We start from the raw sequence: 24,203 nt of genomic DNA, 5'->3' as shown, positions 1-24,203 counted from the left end.
ATCTGACTCAAAAAAGAACAACTGTCTTGGGAGCGCACAGGTACCTTCAGTTTGCATTTAATAAACATTTCTTACTGGATTGTTAAGTCTATTAAAAAAAAATCTTCCCCATTCTTCCTTAACTGTATGATGTTCAGATTTTGGCCTTAGTTATGCCAAAAATGGAGAACTGCTTAAATACATCCGCAAAATTGGTTCATTTGATGAGACCTGTACCCGATTTTACACAGCTGAGATTGTGTCGGCTCTAGAGTACTTGCACGGCAAGGGTATCATTCACAGGTAAGAGAGCTCCCCTCTCCCCCCCAGGGGCAGTGCTCACAGGACCCTCACTGTAGTGATTAGGGTTAGTGGCCATGTGGCCTATAAGCTATGACTGACACCCAGATCAGCCCTCTGGGGTTAGCTCTGACTTACTTTGTGGCAGCTCACTGAGAGTTGAGAAAAGGCTGGTGGTGGAAGGAATCTGCAGTCCCTGCCCTTACAGTCTTACACCATCCATCACCGGTCACCATGGCTGTGTGTCTTTCTGCAAGCAGCCACTTGTATCACCTGATACTTTCATTTTGTTACTTGTAGCTTTTGTGTCTTCTTATTTCTGATCTCATTTCCCAAGAGTTTATTCTGATAAACTCAAATTGAAAGTACTCATAAGCTCTTTATGCATTGAAAAATGATAGGTTATTTTTCCTTAAAAAGTTTATTAAAAGTGACATATGTAGTTATAATTTATATAATTTGATTGTCCTTATTATATGCATTTTCTGTTTGGTGTGAACTTCAGGGGTTAGATTCTTGGTTCTTAATCTGTAAATATGATAATTACTCATCAGTTATGTTTTATTACAATGCACAATGATAATGCTGCTCTTTTAACTATTTCAAATGTAGAAATCTACTTTTACAGGGACCTTAAACCAGAAAACATTTTGTTAAATGAAGATATGCACATCCAGATCACAGATTTTGGAACAGCGAAAGTATTATCTCCAGAGAGCAAACAAGGTGTGTGTGAGCTTGATTTCCAGTAGAACCTGACTGAGCTGAAAGCTGAGAGCAACTCCAAGAAATGTGTTACATTATGTCCTCTTGATCGTTAATGGTGCCTGTGCCGGAGGCCTGCCATAAGGTCTTAGGCAGCGCTTGTGTGTCTAGTAGTGGAGGGAGGCTCTGGTGGTCCATGATTCTGCACAGTGCCAGTGGACCAGGCATGAGGTTGACTCCTGTGGATGCTGTAGGAAGTGTCTCAGGGAGCGTGCTCCTGGACTCGGATGCCTTCTGCCTGCCCATCCCTCTGTGTGCCCCGTCTGCTGTGTGCAGATGTCTATGGTAGCTCAGGCATTCTGATTGTAGAATCTACAAAATTACAGGAATGGTGGCTGATTTTGCTGCTGGTGTACTGGCTGACCTTTCAAGTCCTGTCCCTTTGAGTTAGCGTTTGGCCACCAGGACCAGAGGAGGTTCTACACAAGCCTCTAGCTGCTAGGGAACGGCTGTCTGACTTTCTGATGCGGACTGGATAGAAACCACATGCTCTAGAGGTGTAAAGAAATGCAATTGAACTGTGGACTGCTGCAACCTTGGTAGAGAGGGTGTGGTCTGAGAGGAAGGGTGTTGACTTGTAGGTTAATCTCATGAAAGGGTCTTGGCCCTAAAGCACGTGACCTGTGGTCAGGAGGGTGACCTGTCTCTCCCTGTGAGAGAAAGACCCTGAAGTACAATGCTGGGGGATGCATGCTGGCCACAGGCTTGGAGTGTGTGTACACGTGTGGACGTGTATGTGTACGTGTACATACGGTATAGGAAAAGGTTCTGACAGAAGCATCGTGGTGCCCTGATTGCTTTCTGAGAAGGGATGCAGTAGTGAAAGGCGGTGGTACTTCAGCCTTTCCACCATGGGAGCCTGAGATGATGACAGCCAGGTGGAGGGGCCGACAGGCTTCCCCCACAGCAAACCTTACATTCACGCCTGGTGGAGTTCATTTGGCGAATTTATGTTCAGACTCGGTGCTTGACCTCTGTGTGGGTCCTGCGGGGATAGGCTTCCTCCTGTTTGGGAGTTCCACAGGTTCTAAAGTGCCATCCTTGGGGAGTGATAGAAGGCTTGGAATTGAGGAAGATGCTCTTGTTTGCTCAGATGGGATAGCCTGGTGGCCCTTTTCTCCTTCTGATACTTTTGAGACGCCCTCAGAACTGGGTCTGTTTGACTGGTTCCTAGCAAATAGTGCCCATCTTACTAGCAGGTAATCTTATTTTTATGGACTTGGTGTAACCTCATAGAATTAAGTGTCCATGACAGTTAAGTCAGGTTTTCTTGTGGGGAATCTGTCAATCCCTTGTCATACTTGTGCAAACTCGTCTCAGCTGAGACAAACCCACTGTGTTCAATCGTGGGAACCTCCCAGCTGGGCTATGCTTTAAGGCATTTCTTTCTTCATGCAAATTTTCTTCACAGTTTGATAATTTAGCACAGGGCTACTCTTTAAATTTTTTTTTTTTTTTTTTTTTTGTCAGTCATGGGACCTGAACTCTGGGCCTGGGCGCTGTCCCTGAGCTCTTCAGCTCAAAGCTAGTTAGTGCTCTACCACTTGAGCCACAGCGCCACTTCTGGCTTTTTCTGCATTTGTGGTGCTGAAGAATCAAACCCAGGGCCTCACACATGCAACGCAGGCGCTCTGCCACTGAGCCACCTTCCCAGCATGCCACAAGGCTACTTAAAAATACATAAAAATTTAAATTCTTTGGTGAAATAAACCTTTTTGGAAGCAGGAAGCTAAAAAACCCTTAGGTTGTTATCAGCAAGGGACAATCGCTTTTGCATATGGAGGAGGTGGCAGAGGAGGTTTTCTTGCTCCTTAGAGAAAAAGAGAATAACGCATGATTTGTTTTAGTAACTTATTCTCACCTTCTGTTTGAAGTTGTTCATAATCTTGGAATCTCCTTCTGATTGGTTTCTTTTTCATTTGCGGGGAGGTAGTTTCCCCAAAACATCTTGAAAGCTTCTAAATAAAGTGCTGGTGGGAGCCAGGTCCTAGGCTCCTCATCTGTTCAGCGGGCATGTTGTTCTGTCTCCCTAAGTCTGCTTGTTTACCACAGACTTGCATTTAGAGGGAGCCCATAGGTGGGTTGGGGGCTCTAGCCACAAGGGCAGGTGGCGTGTGATAGAGCCGTGCGGCTGTTGAGGGCCAGGAAGGCCCATGAGGACTTCTTAGTTGTCCTCACCAAGTAGCTGTGTCCTGGTGAGAGCAGCTAACTTACTTGGAGTAAGACCCGCATCTGCCCCTGGCTTTTGCCCTCTTTCCAGAAGCCTTGAGGAGCTCACGATATCCTGGAGGTTTAGACATGGGGTTTGTTTCTGGAAACCTATATTCTGTTCTACGAAGGCCTTTCTGGTATTCTTCCGAGCGTGGAGGGTCAGCAAAAGGAAGGGAAGAGGCCAGCAGATGTCAGTAAGTGGCTAGAGTGTGGACAAGAAGCTTCCTTCGCTGCAGTGGCTCTACAGGGCTACCTGAGGATGCCCATTGACTGGAACCTCAGACCACTTGCAGGCCTGTGGGTTCAGAAGGCAGGCCTTAGAGCCAGCCATCTTGGCCTTGCTGTCATTTTAGCATGGCCAATTTGATAGGCTTTCATGTTTTCATTTGTGCTTCTTTGGTTTATTACTTAGTTGAATGCCCTCCTTTTGGTTTTGGCTCTTGGTTTGGTTTAGTTTCCTTTTGAGCCTTCTTCGTTTTCCTTCCAGTAACTTTCAGGATCCTGGCAGGATACACAGGAAGCCATGAAATTGTCATAGAAAACCATGTACTGAAGGGACCATTTACAGGGCTGCGGAACTAACAGGCTGGTCCGTGTAGTGGAGCTATGGCTGGAGGGGCTCAGAAACGGGGCTGTCTGCCTGCATGGCAGCAGGTCCTCTTGGTCTTGGGGTTGCCAAGGGGTCTCCAGTGAGGGGTGGGTCTAGAGTGTCTAGGTGCCAACCCTGTGGCCTGCAGGTCAGTGTCACACAGGCTAGGACTGGAGGCACCAGAATGGGGAGGGTTCCTGGGATGGAGGCCCGAATCGCTCTTCCTGAGCTGTTGGTGACTGAGAGGAGGTGCTTCCTGGCGGCAGCTGTCTGTTAGCAGCTGCCTGTTGTCCAGCAGTGAGCACGACACACAAGATCTCTTTCTTGGTGCTGCCCGTCTGTGGTGGCAGGACGATGAGTAGACAGGACGAGTGCCTTCTGCACTCAGTTGTCAGAGGAGGGGCTCCAGGGAGGAGGACGCCTGTCCTGGGGGTCAGCAGGTATCATCAGGTCGGGTCTGGACAGTTGGATTCCTAGGACTTCTCAGTTCACACTGGTGACCAGTGCCAAGCTCATGATGAGCTCAGCTACCGTGCTGTCCTGATGAATGGGCCACGGAGCCACTTTGGTAGAAGTCAAGGAATATGCTTTGGAGTGTGATCCTTTCTCTTTCTCTTCTTCTCAGCTAGGGCCAACTCATTTGTAGGAACAGCGCAGTATGTTTCTCCAGAGCTGCTCACAGAGAAGTCGGCCTGTAAGAGGTAATCACTTATCCAACTGTCCTCCTCTCCATGTCAGCTGTTAGGGTTCTTCATGAAGGAAGAGCAGAATTCACTGCTGATGTGCTGTGCCACATCGAGTTACTGCAGATCAGGCAGGTGGAAGGGTGGCATCTTCCAGTTCCAACTTTAGGAAAAGTCTAACAGCGAAGCATCTTCCTGAGGAGTGGAGCTGGGAGAGCTGGCCAGGACACTTCAATACACTCTTGATCAGTTCATGCTGGTAGAATGCCAGCCATGAGCAAAAAAGCTAAAGCAAGAACTTGTGGCCCTAACCTAAGTTCAAGCCCCAGCTCCAGCACAAAAATAAGAAAATCAGTAAGTGAAGGAAAGAAAGCAGTGAAGGAGTGAAGGAGAAAGAAAGCAGTACAGTTATGAACACAACATGTCCCGAACCTCACATAGGAGGGAACTGAAGCTGTCACCTTTCCTGCCATCATGATGTTTCCTGGCACGTGCAGCTCTCCTGTCCCCCTCCATACACTGAGATGACCCCACAGTCTTCACCACTCTTGTGTTCTACCTTCCATTACCAGCTGCCCAAGTATCAGTGCTACCTTTGGGCCACACTGCCAGTCCATTTTGGAAAAGTCTCTGTCTGAACTGGCTTTTTATCATGATCCTCTGGATCTCAGCCTCTTGAGTAACTAGGATTACAGTGTAAGCCATCGGCACCCATCTGTACAAGAATTTTTTGTTTTTTTTGGTCGGTCATGGGGCTTAAACTGGGCCTGGGCGCTGTCCCTCAGCTCTTCAGCTCAAGGCTGGTGTTCTACCATTTGAGCCAGAGCGCCACTTCCGTGTGTGTGTGTGTGTGTGTGTGTGTGTGTGTGTGTGTGTGTGTGTGTGTGTGTGTGTGTGTGTGTGTGTGTGTGTGTGTGTGTGTGTGTGTGTGTGTGTGTGTGTGTGTGTGTGTGTGTGTGTCAGTTGTTGTGGGACTTGAATTCAGGGCCTGGGTGCTGTCCTTGAGCTCTTTTGCTCAAGGCTTGTGTGTGTGTGTGTGTGTGTGTGTGTGTGTGTGTGTGTGTGTGTGTGTGTGTGTGTGTGTGTGTGTGTGTGTGTGTGTGTGTGTGTGTCAGTTGTTGTGGGACTTGAATTCAGGGCCTGGGTGCTGTCCTTGAGCTCTTTTGCTCAAGGCTTGTGCTTTACAACACTTCAAGCCACAGTGCCTCTTGCAGTTTTCTGGGTTAATTGGAGATAAGAGTCCCATGGGCTTTCCTGCCCAGGCTGGCTTTGAACTGAGATCATCAGATCTCAGCCTCCTGAGTAGCTGACAGGCGTGTACAAGATTTTTTTTTTGGTCAGTTAGTACTTGGACTGGGGGGCCTGGGCGCTGTCCCTGTGCTCTTTGCTCAAGGCTAGTGCTCTACCACTTGAGCCACAGTTCCACTTCTAGTTTTCTGGTGGTTAATTGGAAATAAGACTTTTCCTGCCTGGGCTGGCTTTGAATCATGATCCTTAGATCTTAGTGCCCAGCTTGTATAAGAATTTTTTAAATGCTCAGTTGAAACAAGTCATGCCATTTTCTGAACTGTACCCATACCATGTAGTAGGATTAAATCATACAGATTCCTGGTTTTAAGGGACGGGAGTGCATTGGAGGCTGAAACTGGGGTGGTGTAGAGTGAGTGGGAAATGAACCTTGCTTATTACTTTTGCCAATACCATTTTTCTTTGTCTTTTCCCTACCTTAAAGTTCAGACCTTTGGGCTCTTGGATGCATAATATACCAACTTGTGGCAGGACTTCCACCTTTCCGAGCCGGGTAAGAAGGAGCCTGCACTTGTCAACTGACAGCAAGTAGGAGGGTAACACCAGGGCTCACACCCAGCTGAGGAGGTGCAGCTGTGCAGGGCTTGTTGGCTTGTTGGCTTGTGAGTGCTTGAGAAAGAGCAGACTGAGATGTGCCCAGAGAGGGCACTGGCTGGTACTAGAGGTTCAAAGTCCTGCTCAAGTGACTTCCTCTTTTTTTTTAATTCACAGAAATGAATATCTTATATTTCAGAAGATCATTAAATTGGAATATGACTTCCCAGAAAAATTCTTCCCTAAGGCAAGAGACCTTGTGGAAAAACTCTTGGTAAGCATTTTGAATTTTCTATGTGAGGGGTCCCACAGCCACTCAGCAAATCCTCTGACTCCATGTTCAGAGAAGCAGCCGAGAGGCCCTCCTGCTGAAGGAAAGATGTATTTAGGGTGGACAGTGATTATAGACAGACACGTATCTATATCATATCATCTCCTCTCATTATCATCCCTTTCACTTTCCAAATGCCTGACTCTTGACTTTAATAAGACAGGAAATTACTGTATCATTCTACATGTGCTCATCCTCACATAGCATTTTAAGTTATTGCTGCTAGAGCAACTGGGATTTATTGCAGTGGCAGATGGCTGTAAATTCTACTCTGACATCTGCTGATACCACCTTTAGAGTAAGCTGCATGCAAGCTTTATAAAGATCAACCCAGGTAATGAGGCAGAGAGAAACAGATTTACCTGGGAAAGATGTGTCCATTTGTATTCTAGAGAAGGAAGCTTCCCAGCCCTTATGGCTTTGGAGCTTCCCTCCTTTCTAATTCTTTAGGAATCGGTCTGGTCTACCTCCAGAGGCAGGACCAGGATCAGCTACTCCTAGCCATCCTCCTGGCCTCTTTCCCCCATTTCACCCCTCAGGGAGAGTAGGCTTGATCCACTTGGGAACCTGGGAGGCTCAAGCTCATCCCTGGGCGAGACGGTGTTCCACTGTGAGAGCATCTTCCCAGACTGAGTGTTTCTCCCTTCTTTGTGGCTAGAGTCATCAGTTCATTTCACCCTTGTTTTAGGATTTATTTATTTAGTGTGCATCCTAGGGCTTGAACTCAGGGCCTGGTTACTGTCCCTAAGCTGCTCTGCCCCCCTCCACCCCCTCTCAAGGCTAGTGCTCTTCTACCTGAGCCACAGCTCTATTTTCCACTTTTTGATAGTTTATTGGGAATAAGAATTTCATGGAGTTTACTGCCCTGGCTGGCTGTGAACTGCAGTCCTTAGATCTTAGTCTTCAGAATAGCTAGGATTACAGATAGGAGCCACCAGTGCCCAGCTGGTTTAGTATTTTTGACTTCATGCTTTTTAAAAAGGAATCTTCCTTCTCTCTTCTCTTCTCTTTCTTCTCTTCTCTTCTCTTCTCCTTTCCCTCCCTCCCTCCCTCCCTCCCTCCCTCCCTCCCTCCCTCCCTTCCTTCCTTCCTTCCTTCCTTCCTCCCTCCCTCCCTCTCCTCCTTCCTTCCTCCCTCTCCTCCTTCCTCCCTCTCCTCCTTCCTCCCTTCCTCCCTTCCTTCCTTCCTTCCTTCCTTCCTTCCTTCCTTCCTTCCTTCCTTCCTTCCTTCCTTTCCTTCCTTCCTGTATTGGGACTTGAACTTGGCTTCAAGCTCTTGCTTGGCTTTTTCATTCATGGTTGGTTCTCTGCCATCTGAGCTACACCTCCACTTCCAGTTTTTTTTTTTTTTTTTCTGGTTAATTGAAGAACAGGCTGGCTTTGAACTACAGTCCTCAGACTCCCGCATCCTGGCACTGGCATCTGGTTGCTGTCTGTATTTTGAGTTTGAGATTGGTTTTTATCTGTGGGAGGAGAGGAGTGGGTCTTGGGGTGAATCAGGAACCTCAAGCAGTCTACCCTTGATGGAGCAGATGGGCAGGGAATAGGCTATAGCACCCTTGCTCTGCCTAGTAGGTTCTGAGTATTGGAAATAGTTGTTCAGAAAGACCTTTTTGGTCCAAATTTCATTTTAACCCTGACAGTGGTTTGTGTTGACTGTCATTTAAGGTTTTAGATGCCACAAAGCGGTTAGGCTGTGAAGAGATGGAAGGGTACGAACCTCTCAAAGCGCATCCATTCTTTGAGTCCATCCTGTGGGCGAATCTGCACCAGCAGACACCTCCGAAGCTCACGGCTTACTTGCCAGCCATGTCAGAGGACGACGAGGACTGCTATGGCAATGTAAGCTGGTACCTGTGGAGGTGGCTTGGGCAACGTTTTGCTTGCCACGCTATGTGTACAGGAGCTTCATGCCTGTGTGCCACAGGGCCCCAGTGGATATGACTAGTGACTGAAATATGTGAGCCAATATTGTGGATCCATTGGTGATTTACTTTGCTGCCTTGCAGCAGTACCCACAAACCTTGGGAAGATTCCTCCCTTTCTATTCCCTCCAGTGAGAAAGGGCCTGGTGGGGTGGGGGTCTGGGTAAGGGACAAGTGTTTTGTCCTTGTTCGCTGGGTCGTGCTCTTGTCCCTCGGCTCTTGGTGCGGGGACTCCCTGGTGACTCATCATTGGTGGCTTTTAGCACAGTGCCTTTATAATTGCTTCTGAGGCATTCTGGAATGCTCCTTTCCAAGCAAAACCAGGAGTACTGCTGCTCTGACCTTCCAAGAGATGTGGTTTTAGACGGTAGGCCCTGATCCCAGCAACTTAATATTCAGCAGGAGAGGGCCCAGTGCCTAGTCTTAGTCCTGAGTGGTGCAGACCCTGGCATCCGTGAGCACCTGCCATCACTGTCCTGAAGGCCTTTGTGTTTCAAGGTTGACCCTAGTCACAGGGCCTGAAGCATACTTTATTCTTTGTGTTTGTTTGTTTGTTTGTCCGTCCATGGGGGGGGCCTGAACTCTGGGCCTGGGCACTATGCCTCAGCTCTTCAGCTCAAGGCTAGCGCTCTACAACTTGAGCCACAGCGCCACTTCCGGCACTTTCTGCTTATGTGGTGCTGAGGAATTGGATCCAAGGCCTCGTGCACTCAAGGCAAACACTCTACCACTGAGCCACCTTCCCAGCCCGCATACTTTATTCTTAAAACCTTTCTCCTAGAAGCTGAGAAACATGCACAAAAGGGACAGAAAAGTCATGGAGCCTGCCATTACCTCCAGTCTTCCTCACCCAAGCTCTTCTTACCATCTTCCACTGTGGCCCCCATATTTAAATGTGATTCTGAAACTTTATTATCTTTGATAGTCCATTTTTCTGATTTGATCTGTCTTTGTGAGTTACTATTATTATAACTAATTATCATGCATCGAAGTCCATTTGAAGAATTCTAGCTTTGGCTAGTTTTCCAAAGCTAATTAGAAATCACTATTTTCACTTTTTTTTTTTAAATAAAAAAGAATATTTCCATAGCTAGAGTACTTTTTTTTTTTTTTTGGTCGGTCGTGGGGCTTGAACTCTGGGCCTGGGCGCTGTCCCTGTGCTCTTCAGCTCAAGGCGAGCGCTCTTCCGCTTGAGCTGCAGCGCCACTTCCTAGAATATTTTATTTTACCTTTCCCAGTTATTCTCCCTTTCCCCCCAACTCCCAACCTCCTCCTCCTCCTCTTTTCCCCAGTCCTGAACTTGAACTCAGGTTCTGGGCGTTCTCCCTCAGTTTTGTTTTGTTTTTTTCAGCTCAAAAACAGTGATCTACCACTTGGCCACAGCTCTGCTTCCCGCTTTTCTTCGGTGATTTAGAGATAAGAGTCTCATGGATCTCCTGGCCAGACTGGCTTTGAACAAAGATCCTCAGATCTCAACCTCCTGAGTAGCTAGGATTACAGGCATGAGCCACTGGCAACCTGTGTTTCTTTTTCTTCTTCTTCTTCTTCTTCTTCTTCTTCTTCTTCTTCTTCTTCTTCTTCTTCTTCTTCTTCTTCTTCCTCTTCCTCTTCCTCTTCCTCTTCCTCTTCCTCTTCCTCTTCTTCTTCCATAAATGGAAGCCTACAATAGGTAATTTTTTTTTTTTTTTGGTCAGTTGTGGGGCTTGAACTCTGGGCCTGGGTGCTGCCCCTCAGCTCTTCAGCTCAAGGCCAGTGCTCTACCGCTTGAGCCACAGTGCCACTTCCGGTTTTCTAGTGGTTTTTTTTTGGAGATAAGAATCTCATGGACTTTCCTGCCTGGGCTGGCTTTGAACCATGATCTTCAGATCTCAGTATCTGGGATTACATGCGTGAGTTGCTGGTGCTCGGCTTTAATAGGTAATTTTTATACCTGGCCTGTCACCTAATATTTTTTGTGAAAGTCATCTACAGTGTTACGTCTTTTCATTTGTTTACATTAACACACAGCATTCCTTTGTATGAATTATGCCACAATTTATCCACTCTGTTGTGGTTGGAATTTCATATTGCTTTTCATTTTGGCAATTTATCTTTTTTTAAATTTAAAATCAGTGATAAAGTAGAGAGAAATTTAAAAAGAGAGAAAGATTACTTGCTCCCCATTCAGGAAATGAGGGTAAAGACTCATTGTTCTGGCAACTTAAAAAGATAATTTTTATGCCTATTCTTGAACTTGTTTCTGGATCATTTATTCATTTCTGGAGTGGAAATCCTTAATTATAAGTTATGCACATTTTCATTTAGTAAGGCTGCTAGACAAGATTTGTAGATCTATCAACAATACTTTCACTTCTTAAAGATCAGAGGTTCACTTTATCTCTTACTACTATACAGCATACTCCCCGTTTGTCCTAAAATGCCCTTGTGCCCGGACTTGAATAGAGCTGAGCTCAAGAGTATATATCTGCTTCCGCTCTCACAGCTGTGTCCACTGCTGAGAACTCTGCCCAAGAGCCGGCAGTCCCTCAGCCACTCCTGCATGCTGCCTACGTACTGCCAGTTGGTGACACCTCTTCACACAGCAGGAGCGGTGGGGCTTCACGCCTTTCTGATGGCCGTCATTCCTGGAGAAGTCCTGCCCAGGGGCGGCCTTTTGCCTGTTCCCATCACTTCTCCTCACTCCCAGGGACAGCCGAGCTGATCCTGCATAGACTATACCCAGAATCCTCTCTTCACCCTGCGTGTGCAAGTGCATGAATGTGTGAGTGTGTATATCTCTGCAGGCCTCATTTGTGCTAGGGAAGGCACTGGCTTCTAGATGACAAGCTTTGGCCGCCACCTGTAATATCTGGCTTGTGAGCAGCATTAGCAACTTGGTTTGATTAGGTGGCCACTTCTGAACTCTTCATTCCAGAGTTGAGGGCCTTGGGAAGTTCTGGGCAGAGAGGAGAGATTCTCCGAAGAGATTTGGCCTTGAGAGAGCAAACTCTGGGGAAACCTGCTCCAGAGGCAAGTCACCCCCTCTCTGTGAGTGGGGTGCCTGTACTCTGGGTCTGACCTCCCCCAGTAGAGAGGGCCTTGCCTGAGGCAGATGATGATAGCTATTGTCCATTCTGAAGTCAGGGCATAAGGAAGCAAGAGCCTAGTGCCTGACTCCCTGCTGCATGCTGGCCTCTGTGGCATCGTAGTGGGCCAGGCCACGGCTGGGTTTTTTGTAGAAGGTCTGCACTGGGTCAGCAGAATTGGATATTTCCTGCCGCTTGGTGCCCCATGGCTGCCCTTCCCCACTAGTTCTGCCTGGCCTACCCCTGAGCTTGGCTGCTGGAGGGGTGGGAGGAGTGGGAGGGGTGGCAGGGAGATTGGCTAGAAGAACCTCAGGAACATCTTTGGAACAGTTCGTGGGGCCCAGGGCAGGAAATAGCCCAGTGTGCGTAGTCCTGGCCGTCAGTGAGCAGCTCTATGATACGCGAGTTCAGTTTTGGCTAAGGGAGTTACTCAGTTCCTTGTGCAAAGTAAGACCACAATAGCCACCACCTTTATGGCTTAAAAGGTTCTTGCGCCCCTGGGTGGGGTCCTGTGGTCACCTCTGTGAGCCTCGTGCCCAGGCATCCTCATATTGAGAGCCCTCGGGGAGGAAGTCTGCCGTGAGGTTGTGTGCTCTGAGCCAGGGTCCATGAGGTCTGATGAGAACCAATAGTCATTGGTCTCTGGCAGAGCTCAAGATGTAAGGCCAAAGCTGGGCACCGGGGGCTCACGCCTGTAATCCTAGCCACTCAGGAGGCTGAGATCTGAGGATGATGGTTCGAAGCCAGCCTGAGCAGGAAAGTCCATGAGATTCTCGTCTCCAATAAACTACTCAGAAAAAGCCCGAAGTGGCTCTGTGGCTCAAGTGGTAGAACATTAGCCTTAAGCACAGAGAGGCTCCTAGACAGATCCCAGGCCCTGAGTTCAAGTCCCAGGACCTGCAAAAAAAAAAAAAAAAAAAAAAAAGAAAGCTGTAAGACTGCATTATTTATACTGCCTAGCTCTGTGCCGAAGCTGCTTTGTCCTGTCACTGCCTTGGAAGTGTGTGAGTGCCTGGGTTCTGCTTATGTGGCATGTTTGTGAGTAGTACTGTGGTTTCTGGTTTTGGTTTTGGTTGGTTGTGGGGCTTGAACTCTGGGCCTGGGCGCTGTCCCTCAGCTCTTCAGCTCAAGGTGAACGCTCTACCGCTTGAGCCACAGAGCCACTTTCAGTTTTTGAGTGGTTTATTGGAGATAAGAGTCTCATGGACTTTACTGCCAGGGTTCGCTTTGAACCCCGATTCTCAGATCTCAGCCTCCTGAGTAGCTAGGATTACAGGTGTGAGCCACCTGGCGCCCGGCAGTTCTGTTTGTGTGTGTGTGTGTGTGTGTGTGTGTGTGTGTGTGTGTGTGTGTGTGTGTGTGTTAATACAATTGTAGTTTTCTCAAACTATAAGCAACTTTATGTCAAATCTGATTAATCCCTACTGAGATTAGAAAGGAATATTTTTGGGTTGGAAGCATGGCTCAAGTAGAGAACCAGTTGAACATGCAAGCTAAGCGCTAGTCCTCTGGTTTAAACTTGACCTCTAGGCACTGTCCCTTAGCTTTTCTGTTCAAGGCTAGAACTCTACCACTTGAGCCACAGAGCCACTTCCAGCTTTTTTGGTGGTTAATTGGAGATAAGAGTTTTACAGACTCTCTTGCCCAGGCTGGCTTTGAACTGCCATCTTCCAATTTCAGCCTCCTGAGTAGCTAGGATTATGGGCGTGAGCCATTGGTACCAGGTTTGCATCTCATTTCACTTACCACCCTTGTTAGTGCTGTGTCGGGGGAAGGTTCCAGGTCTTCCCTCCCTGGAAATGGTGGCTGAGTTATAGATCCTCTTTGACTCCTGTTCCTATCAGAAGAGGGATTCAGAGCACAAAGGTGTAGCCTTGCCTTGGCCTTAGCAGCAAGATGGCCAGTGGAGAATCAGAGCTGTTCACATGCCCCTGCGGAGCAGAGAGTGTGTGTAAACTCACCAAGTGTTAGAGAGCTATGGATGGGGCAGTATGTAGGGGGTTTTGACCCTAGCAACAACTTTCTCCTTTCTCCTTCCTTGCAGTACGACAACCTTCTGAGCCAGTTTGGCTGCATGCAAGTGTCCTCTTCCTCCTCCTCCTCCTCCCACTCCCTGTCTGCGGTGGACACAAGCCTGCCCCACAGGTCAGGCAGCAACATAGAGCAGTACATCCACGGTCTGGACACTAACTCTTTTGAACTGGACTTACAGTTTTCTGAAGATGAGAAGAAGTTACTATTGGAGAAGCAGGCCTGTGGAAATCCTTGGTAAGCAACATTCTTTCTAGAAACAAGTGAACGTAGAGTGACACCCCACTACCTTGAGTACTCTGCAGAGAAGTGCCTCCAAGGGGTGTCAGGAGATTATGGGGCTAGGGGTTGAGTGGGTTTGTACCTTTGGGTGCCCCACCTTCAATGGGAAAGACTGAAAATGGCTCCCTTCCTTGGCATCTGGACATTCTAGATTCAGGGTTTGAATGTAGGGTCTTGCTAGGCAGGTCTGTGTGCCTCCACTCTGCTTTGATTTTTATTGGTATTAAGGCAGACATTTTACTAAATGACAGGATATGGCAGAGTAAGGCACTGGCAGACACTAGAGTCCAGTTCCCTTCTCCTAAGTCAGACATTGGATTTATAACATGCACAGGAGTGCCACTTGTTTTATGCTGCTTCCAGGACCTGAACTCAGGTCTTCACACTCTCATTTTTCTTTTATCTGTTGAATTCTATGGTGTTACACATGTCTTTGCGCTTTGTATTTTCCATGTCACTCACAATGTCCTTGACACTACATGTCCTTTTAAGAAATCTCCAGGGGCTGGGAATGTGGCTCAGTGGTAGAGTGCTTGCTTAGCATCCATGAAGCCCTGGGTTCGATTCCTCAGTACCACATACACAGAAAAAGCCTGAAAGTGGTGCTATGGCTCAAGTAGTAGAGTGCTAGCCTTGAGCAAAAGAAGCTCAGGGACAGTGCCCAAGCTCTTGAGTTCAAGCCCCATGACTGGAAAAAAAAAAAAAAGAAAAAAAGAAAGAAAAAGAAGATGACATCTCCAGGTTTTCTGTTTCAAATGTTTGTTGAAATATAGAAAAACTGGACACTAGGGTCTATGTGTTTTTTTTTTTTTTTGGGGGGGGTGTCCGGTCTCTGGCCTGAACTCTGGGCCTGGGCGCTGTCCCTCAGCTCTTCAGCTCAAGGCTAGCACTCTACTACTTGAGCTACAGCGCCATTTCCAGCTTTTTCTGCTTATGTGGTGCTGAGGAATCGAACCTAGGGCCTCAGGCATGCAAGGCAAGCACTCTACCACTGAGCACCTTCCCAGCCCCTATGTGTTAAGTTTTACCTGTTTATTAAATACATCTGAGAGGAGAGATATTGCCCTTGTCGGTCCTTCCTTGCTTCCCTGTTCCTTTTTTTTTTTTTTTGGCTGGTCCTGTGGCTTTAACTCTTGAGTCTGGGTACTGTCCTTAGGCTCCTTTTGCTCAAGACTAGTGCTCAACCGACACTTGAGCTACAGGTTACTTCCATGTTTTCTGTGATTAATTGGAAGTAAAAGTCTCTTGGGTTTTCCGCATGGACTGGCTTCAACCATGATCCTCAGATCTTAGCCTCCTGAGTAGCTAGGATTAGCCTTTGGCACCTAGCTTCCTCCCTTTCTTATTCAAAATCTTGTTCGTTGTGAAAGACCACACAGTGTGGGTTGTGACCTGAGGCCAGGCCATCGGTGGTATGGTTGGTATCCCTAGGAAAGGCGATCTGATCAGGTTAGTAGGTCAGGACATGTAGTCAGTGAAGCTTGGTGGGATTTGGTTCCACTAACTGAGCCCTTCGCACATGTGCTTTGCTCCCTGGGCAGGTGTGAGCTTAGTCCAGTTTCAAATGTAATGCATAGTATTTCTATAGTAGAACCTTAGATCAAGAATTCCAGTAAACTCAGATAGTAGTCAGAGGTAGGAATACAGCTTAGTCCAGTTTCAAATGTAATGCATAGTATTTCTATAGTAGAACCTTAGATCAAGAATTCCAGTAAACTCAGATAGTAGTCAGAGGTAGGAATACAGCCCCATGGTAGAGTGTTTACTTAGCATGTATGAGGCCTTGAGTTCCGTCCCTGGCACCTCAAATAAGGTAAAACATAAGCCAGTAGCTATGAGCTTTAACCCAGTGAAGTAAGCTGTCCCCAGATGAGGAATCTTTTTTTTCTGCCAAGGGTCATTTGTGTGTGATGTTAGGTGAAATTGGTAATGATGTGAAAATAGCTCCCTGATTTATGGAATTCAGCGAGGTATCTGCAGTTTCTTGGCAGGTCTGGGCAGGTATACAGGCCGGTGCCCCCACCCTGCTGTAGACACAAAGGCAGTCCCTCATGTTACATGCTGTTAATGCGCATGTTCTCTTCCAAATCCCTGCCTTTTTTTTTTTTTTTTTTTTTCTTTTGGTCCTGGGCCCTGAACTCTGGGCTTGGGCACTGTCCTTCAGCTCAAGATTAGTGCTCTACCACTTGAGCCACAGCGCCATTTCCAGCCTTTTCTGCTTATGTGGTGCTAAGGAATCGAACCCAGGGCCTCAGGCATGCAAGGCAAGCGCTCTATCACTGAGCCACCTTCCCAGCTCTCCTGCCATATTTTATTTTATTTTATTTTTTATTTTCCAGGGCTGAGGACTGAACCCAGGGCCTTGTACTCGCCAGGCGGGTGCCCTTCCGCTGAGCTAAACCCCCAGCCCTTTCTGCTATATTTTAAAAAACAAAAATGTGTTTATTACTGTGGCAGAAAATATCCTTCCTCCCCATCTTTGGGAAGTGAACCCAGGGACCTAGGGCTTGGAGCATGCTACTAAGTACACAGTCTAACACTCAACTACAACCCAGCCAGAAAATAAGGTCTTAAATCAGATCTAAACTTGGATCTTTCAAGGTTTAGGATTGTACTGACTAAATTCTAGCCCCTAAAAGTTCTGGCCTAGAACATACTTAGGGACAATATCTTATTTTTGGTCGGTTATGGGGCCTGACTCTAGGCTTGGGTGCTGTCCCTCAGCTCTTCACCTCAAGGTGAGCGCTCTACCACTTGAGCCAGTTCTGGTGGTTTATTGGAGATAGGAGTCTCACCGTCTTTCCTGCCCAGGCTGGCTTTGAACCGCGATCTTCAGATCTCAGCCTCCTGAGTAGCTAGGATTATAGGTGTGAGCCACCAGTGCCTGGCTAGGGACAATATCTTGTTTTTTTTTTTTTTTGGTTCTGGTTGTAGGGCCTGAACTCTGGGCACAGCACAGCTAAAGGCTAGCGCTCTACCACTTGAGCCACAGCACCACTTCCGGCTTTTTTCTTTTTTTGTTTATGTGGTGCTGAGGAATCGAATCTAGGGCCTCATGCATGCAAGGCAAGCGCTCTACCACTGAGCCACCTTCCCAGCCCTAGGGACAATATCTTATCTTAAAGTTGACTCCCAGAAGGATTTACTCTTAGAGAAGAGGCTGTCTCCCCGGAGTTCTGTTTTGTTTTGTTTTTATACTGATCACTTTTGTAATGTGATTATGATATGTGTGTTGTCTTTTGATTTTGTGCCATTGTTTCCCCTCACTAGCTCTGTTACGTAGGTAGTTGGTGCAGAGAGGTGATTATAAGAATGTAGATTCTGGGGCTGGGAAGGTGGCTCAGTGGTAGAGCGCTTGCCTTGCATGCCTGAGGCCCTGGGTTCGATTCCTCAGCATCACATAAGCAAAGAGAAAAAAGCCGGAAGTGGTGCTGTGGCTCAAGTGGTAGAGCGCTAGCCTTGAGCTGAAGAGCTGAGGGACAGCGCCCAGGCCCAGAGTTCAGGCCCCACGACGGGACCCAAAAAAAAAAAGAATGTAGATTCTGGGGCTGGGAAGGTGGCTCAGTGGTAGAGCGCTTGCCTTGCATATATGAGGCCCTGGGTTCGATTCCTCAGCACCACATAGGCAAAAAGAAAAAAGCCGGAAGTGGCGTTGTGGCTCAAGTGGTAGAGCGCTAGCCTTGGGTAAAAGAGCTAAGGTGCTCAGGCCCTGAGTTCAGCCCCATGACCGACCCCTTCCACCTCACTTCCTCCCCCCCCCCCCCAAAAAGAAAAAAAGAATGTAGATTTGGGGCTGGATGTGATGGACCTCTGTCCAATGCATTTTGGAGTTACTTCCTGGTCCTAAAGAGAGGCTGGATCTGTGAGAGGTAGGCATGGCTAAAGCAGTGCCTGCCCGTGGAGGTCCTGGGGAGTTTATTCGAAGGGAGGTATGTGGAGAATTGCTATGTCTCATTCTTGTTTTCTTTTTTTATAGGCACCAGTTTGTAGAAAATAATCTAATACTAAAAATGGGTCCGGTAGATAAGCGAAAGGTGAGTCGGGTCCTTGCTGCTCTGCTCAGCCACCTCAGGCTTCTAAGCTTGGATCAGCTCATGACCTGCAGGAGACAGTGTCTTTTGAGTCCCACAGGTGGAGGAGTGGGATCTGGGCAGGTGGAAAACCACTGCCATGTCTGTACTTTGCAGCTCAGTTTCCCATTGCTGCATGACGCAGAGTTCACCAGGCCAAAATTTCTGGTACTACTTATTATGATTGTGCAGCATGGATCGGACCACACTAACATTAGCAGCACGTATCGGACTGTGCTGACATGAGCAGCCCATATTGGACCATACTAACATGACTCCTGGCATCCCTTCAGAGCTGTAAGAATCATCACAAAGGTGGACTGCAGCATGTCCTGTAAGGAAGAGAATGCTGCCTTGAAGGAGTCAAGGGGCCTAGGACAGTAGCTGCCGGCAGCGGCGAGTCTTTGTGAGTCCAGCAGTAGGGCCTATGAGACTAGGGGAGGAGCTGTCTCAGATGAGTAATGAGTGACTGAGGTTCTTCCAGTGTAGATCCTTCCTCTCGGTGCATTAGTAACACAGTGTTTGGTTTTTGCTCAGGGTTTATTTGCACGGAGACGGCAGTTGTTGCTCACAGAAGGACCACATTTATATTATGTTGATCCTGTCAACAAAGTCCTGAAAGGTGAAATTCCATGGTCACAAGAACTCCGACCAGAGGCCAAGAATTTTAAAACTTTCTTTGTCCACACGGTGAGTCTGTCCTGAGGACTCTGGCTGGCAGTGTTCTGGGAAGACCTCTGTGCCTCTGAGGAGAGCCTCCCTTGCTTTGGCCTTGGGCCGTTAGGGCCCTGCATTAAGCCCTCAGGCCTGAGTGGGCCATTCTGAGCTGGCTCTCCATTTAGGGTGGGTCACTCACCTGCATGTTTAGTTTCTGCGCGTGTGGAAGGAAGACCTGGTGAAGGTGCTTACAGGAGGACTTTAGGTGCTGTCTGGGGTGGGTTAGGGGACTCCCTGGAGGACATCAGGTGCTCTGTCTTTGCAGCCTAACAGGACGTACTACTTGATGGATCCAAGTGGGAACGCTCACAAGTGGTGCAGGAAGATCCAGGAGGTTTGGAGGCAGCGATACCAGAGCCACCCAGATGCCTCTGTGCAGTGACATGTCCTGCGGCCGGGCTGCCCTTCGCTGCCAGGACACCTCCCTTGGCGCGGCTCGGCCGCCACCAGGACACTTCCAGACCACCTGCCACCGGCCACCTCAAAGAACGCAGATGGCAGGAACCTTGCAGCTTTTTTATTTAAAAGAAAAGAAGAAAAAAAACCACCCAACCACACAAAGAACAAAACCAATAGCAAACAGGAATTCAGGGTTGCTTTGCTTGCTCTCTGTGCTCTGTGGAGGCTTCCACATGCTGTTGTGCCCGTGGAGACCCAGCTGCTGCCCAGACCAGTGGCCGCCTAGCAACCAGGGGAACTTTGTGCCCGCTACCACTCCTCCCACCTGCCCCAGCTTCTGCTGCGGCTGAGGGGCTGGGTGTGTTTTGGCTCTTTGTGCCCACCCTCATTGTCATAGAGCCCTTCACCAGGGAGCCTCTACACCCCTTTGCTGGGCTGAGCTGCCGCCAGCTGGCTGTGGGCACCAGGGTCTTGGCTCTGGGTGCACACTGCCTTCCTTGAGTCTGTCGTGCCCGACCCTGGACGTGTGGCTGGCCCTCGGTGCCTCTAGCAGGCCTCGTTGCCTGTGATGTTTGTGCTCCCTGCTCTGGAGGCGACATGCAGAGCAGGCAGTTACGGTTGCGGGGAGCCCCGCCAGGTTCCACTTCTGCAGCCCACCTCCTAGCAGTGTCCATCAGTGCAGTGGACACCATGCCAAACATATGTCCAAGAAGAATGCCATCAGCCAAGGAATGGTTAACACCCAGCTGGATCACTGCACCTGGGCCAGGCCAGGAGGCCCCCTGGAGGCACCAGCCAGAACAGCTTAGGCTGTTGGCCTACAGGGGGAAAGTAGGGCCACAGACCCTCCTGAGAGTCTTGGAAAGGTTTCAGTGTGCCGGCTGCTGCCGCACAAGGAGGGTCTGAGAGAACCTTGGGACCAGTGGTCTCAGGCTCTGTCAGTTTCTGGCCCATTCTCATATGCCCCGTTTGTATTATGGGTAAACACTTCTCAGCTAGCTCAGCTTTTGTGTCTCTACATTGAAAATTTAAAAGCCTATTTGGTCCATAAAGAGTGGATTTCTACCAAAAAATGTTATTCACCAATGCCCAGGCCATGAGAACAGCCCACTTAAACCCAACGCCTGGCCTCCCTGTCTGTCCCCTGCCATTCCAGGGCGCTGCTGTGGATGCCCCGCGGTGGTGCTCTGCTCTGCAGTGGGGGTGGCCTGGCACACACCAGCCTGGCTCCCTTCACTGCTCAGGCAGAGCGCCCCTAAGAGGCTCCTCCGTGCCTCTCTGCCCAAGCTGTCCCTGGTGGGGACGCTCTGGGAAGGAGAGGAACGGACAGTCAGCTTGCAGGTACACCTCGGACGCCCTGTCCCCGGGGCGGGAACACTTCCGTTCCTGTAGACTCACAGAGGCCCCAGTAAATGGCTTCCGCAGAAAAGCCCCTGCCCCTCCCGTCCCCGCTGACCGCCTGTGTGCCGAGTGGCGCCTTTTAAGCCCGGGGCAAAGTGCCGATGCAGGTCCTGCTGTTTGTGCTAGTGTGGAGTGCTGGAGAAGAGCAGAAATGTTCCCTGGGCTTTCCAGGGGGTCAGCAGCCAGGGTCAGGGCCGTGCCTGTCCCTGGGGAGTGTGACACTGCCTGGCTTGCAGCTCTCGGCCTGCGGGCCCCTCTCCCAGCTGCTGAAGAGGCTTGCCTGTGTGGAGCCAGCTTGGAATTTGTTCCTTAGAGTTCCTGTTCCGGCTCCTTTCCCTTGTAACTGGTTAGCCTTTTCGTCCCTCCGGAGAACAGCCTGTACCAGTGCGGCGGGGGCTCCCTGGCTCTTTTGCGTAAGCAAACAAGGCATCATTTTGGCTGCAGAGGAGAAGGTGAGGCTGAAGCTAGGCTTGGTCGCTGTCTCCCGCTGGAGAGTGTCACTACCTCCTCGCCCCACCCAGCCGTCCTGCCGGCAGCCACCGCCGTGGGGCGACCCAGCCCTGCCTGCCGCAGCTCCGTCCTCCCACTCCCTCTTTCCTGGCCTTTGGTTAAAGGCCATACCTCCCTTCCATCAGCGCCCGTAGAGCCACCCACGGCATGCAGGCGGCGCCTTGCCCTGTAGGACAGGTGTGTGGGTGCTAGCCTGCCCAGCAGCACACTTGGGATCTGCCAAGGTGAACGAGGGGAACCTGCTGTCCCGAAGCCCTGGTGGCCCTGTGGCCTACGAAGCAGGGTGGGTGTGAAGGTTGGAACCACACCCTCTTGGTCCCTCCCACCAGTATGGGAGGACCTGAGGCTGTAGTTGTCGTAATTCCTGTCCACTGTACCCTACCGTAGGACACGGAAAACTGGACTTGGACGGGTGGGTCCCACCCCTTTGTCTGTGCCCTCAGCTAGAGAAGTGGCATCCCTGTGTGGAGCTCTGAGCCCCTCCGCTTCAGGGAGCGGCACTGTGGTGTGGCTGCCTTCCACTGCAGGGGGTGGCGCCGTGGCATGGCTGCCGTGCTGAGCCCTAACCTCCTGGAGGTTTGCGGAAAGTTTGCTCTGAGAAACTTGTCAGGCCAGCGCTGGCGGAAATTCACCTCTAGGCCTCTGGTGTCTGTGGTCCATGCCTGAGGATGGCCTTGTGGTACAGAGTCTTAGATGCCAGCAGAGGAGCACCTGGTAAAGATCAACGACGAACTCACCAACCAGGGGCTACTATGAGCATTTTGACCTAGATCCTGCCCCTACCTGCCCCCCAATATTATTTCATTCCTCCTCCCTTCCTTTTTCCTTTTTCTCTTCCCTAGTCCCCCCCCCATCCGCACTCCCCCCGCCCCTTCCTCCTTTTTGCAGTGTTGGAAATTGAGCCCAGGGACTCAAGATGCAGGAAGTGCTCTACCACTGAGCTACACCTCCCCCCCCTTTTTTTTTTTGCTTTCCTAACTAAACTGGGAACACACAACATGCACATACTTTTACATCCAGCCTTTTCATTTGATATCCAAGCATTTCCCTGTGCCACGGACAGTTGAAGCAAGTATTTAGTGATGGTAGAGTCCAATGGTTGTACATTTTATCAATTTATCTGACCATTTCCTTTTTGTAGATGAGTTCTTGGTTTTCATTATTTAATGCTGTGATGTTTTTGATTTTTTACCTTAGACATTTTCCCCCTCAGATACCTGCAAGTGGTATGTGTGTCAGACGACTTTTTTCATGGCACAGATTCCCTTTGGTCTCATATTCAGATGCTCTGTGTTCCAGTAACAGTCCTGCTAAGCTGTGTGTTCCAAGCAATGTTTGAATATGACTCTCCTTCCCCAACCCCTTTTCAACGGATTTTTTTTTTCTCCCCCTGAGAACCAGCTTCCTTATTTTCATTGCAAGAATCTGGTCATGTTTGCATGTTAGTCTCTTCCATTCCTGCTGCTATGGCTTCCAAGTGCTTGGTGGTGTTTTCACAATCTTGTCATTTGTGACCACAATGGTACTGAATCTGTTTCTGCAGTTAGCAGAGATAAAAGTGTTGTACTGACCTTTGCCACATGCTTAGTGGGTGATTCGTAATTACGTTTATAGACTCAGAAAGTTCATTGGGCTATTTGGGATCAATAGTGGAGTAAAAGCTCTGCTTTGAAAAAGAAACCATGTAAATGATTGGGTTTTAAAAAAACTCCTTTGTGTGACCCTCAGGAGGTCTGGCCTTTTTCTTGTACAGTGTGGTGCATGCCCCGGCTGGTATGGAGGGAAGGCCACCTTCTTTCTCCCCTCTGCCCATAGTGCTGTAGATTGACTGGTCTTGAGACTACCCAGATTTGATTCTTGTTTCTTCAGGTTGGGCGGTGGTCCATTGATTTAGGTAGGAAACAGGATTCTTCCAGGCACCAGACTCAGTGCCACTTGACTCTACCAGAGCTTATGGCCTCTTGTCCTCTGATGCCTGGAGACTCCTCCCTGACCAGACCAAAGACCTAGGGTGCTCCCTGCTGAGATGGGAAGCTGCCAGGAGAGCAGCACAGAGGTCCCCTTTCTGGGAGAGGTCGCCATACACTGTTTTGTGTGTTGTTTCTGTGCAGGTGCAATATTAACTGGTGGTGACCTAGGTCCCTGTGGTTCTTTTTAGGCAGAATATGTCTGGAGCCCCTTCACACCTCTGAGGGGCACTAGCTTCTGGCCCAGCCTGCAGGACTCTAAATCAGGCTCTAGGGAGGAAACTGTGTTTAGCAACAAGCAGTTTTATCTGTCACTGAGATGATGATGGTGGGCAAATGAATTAGCTGGTGTACCTGGAATTTCCCTGTAACTCATTTCTTTAGTATGAAGAAACCAAACATCTGTAAAAAGTAAGACTTTTTACAAAGGGCAAGCTTTTTTTTTTTTTTAAACCAGTGCAGCCCTCCCTAGTCTAGCTGTCTGACATAATGACTACAAGTAGTTTATTGTGTCAGTGACAAACTCTTGTCACGACAATAGTTTGATTGGATGTGGACAAATTAAACTTAACAGTATTTTGAGCTGCTGCAGCTTGTCCGTAACTGAAATAGGACGAATCAATAGTATGTTGCTGTCGTTCAGGTTGGTGGCAGTCAGTTAGAACGTGTGTAATATTTTCTACCTGGTCTGTAGCTGTAACTGTGATGTACAGGCAAAGCAAAAATTTTTAAAAAAAACTTATGAAAACAAATAATGCAATGATACTAGGATATACACTTTTGTATTTTTATTCTTATATAAGGTTATTTGCTGGCTAAGGTTGGCCTCTAGTTCAGTCTGTGTTATTTAAATTCTAATATATGAATTATTTGGATTGAATTCATGTTCGGGGCCACCGTTGTTGTATGTATTGATGTACAGCCTTGAATGTGAATAATTATTGTAAACTATATTTTACAACTTTTTTTCTGGCTTTATTATATAAATTTTCTATTTGGTCATAGTTTAATCATATCATAATTTAATGAATCTTTTTTTTCCCTTTTTTCAAGTATCTGTGCTTTCGATGTAGTTACTGAATGATGAATTTCCCTCGTATGCTCAGTAGTCTTGTAATAAAAGCATGTAGTGTGTAC

At 48.4% G+C, this 24,203-nt stretch overlaps 1 protein-coding gene across 4 annotated transcripts in view; it reads left to right on the top strand.

Moving 5' to 3' along the window:
• The window catches only part of LOC138814630 (3-phosphoinositide-dependent protein kinase 1), a 65,586-nt gene extending 41,384 nt beyond the window's left edge, over window positions 1-24,202 (top strand). For 3 of the 4 annotated variants that reach the window (XM_070003725.1, XM_070003724.1, XM_070003726.1), the window contains exons 5-14: window positions 138-282; window positions 908-1,005; window positions 4,470-4,545; window positions 6,260-6,328; window positions 6,547-6,643; window positions 8,368-8,541; window positions 13,734-13,957; window positions 17,979-18,036; window positions 18,610-18,762; window positions 19,055-24,202. In XM_070003725.1, coding sequence (XP_069859826.1) covers window positions 138-282; window positions 908-1,005; window positions 4,470-4,545; window positions 6,260-6,328; window positions 6,547-6,643; window positions 8,368-8,541; window positions 13,734-13,957; window positions 17,979-18,036; window positions 18,610-18,762; window positions 19,055-19,171 — 1,211 coding nt within the window. In that variant the 3' untranslated portion in view covers window positions 19,172-24,202. The remainder of the gene's footprint in view (window positions 1-137; window positions 283-907; window positions 1,006-4,469; window positions 4,546-6,259; window positions 6,329-6,546; window positions 6,644-8,367; window positions 8,542-13,733; window positions 13,958-17,978; window positions 18,037-18,609; window positions 18,763-19,054) is intronic. The other variant, XM_070003727.1, reaches the window with a different exon arrangement.
• The last annotated feature ends 1 nt before the right edge of the window (window position 24,203 follows it).

The sequence above is a fragment of the Dipodomys merriami genome, unplaced genomic scaffold (genome assembly GCF_024711535.1).
Source record: "Dipodomys merriami isolate MVZ:Mamm:240054 unplaced genomic scaffold, mDipMer1.0.p SCAF_60, whole genome shotgun sequence".
Classification (NCBI taxonomy): domain Eukaryota; kingdom Metazoa; phylum Chordata; class Mammalia; order Rodentia; family Heteromyidae; genus Dipodomys; species Dipodomys merriami.
This window is presented reverse-complemented; position numbering and strand designations above follow the sequence as displayed.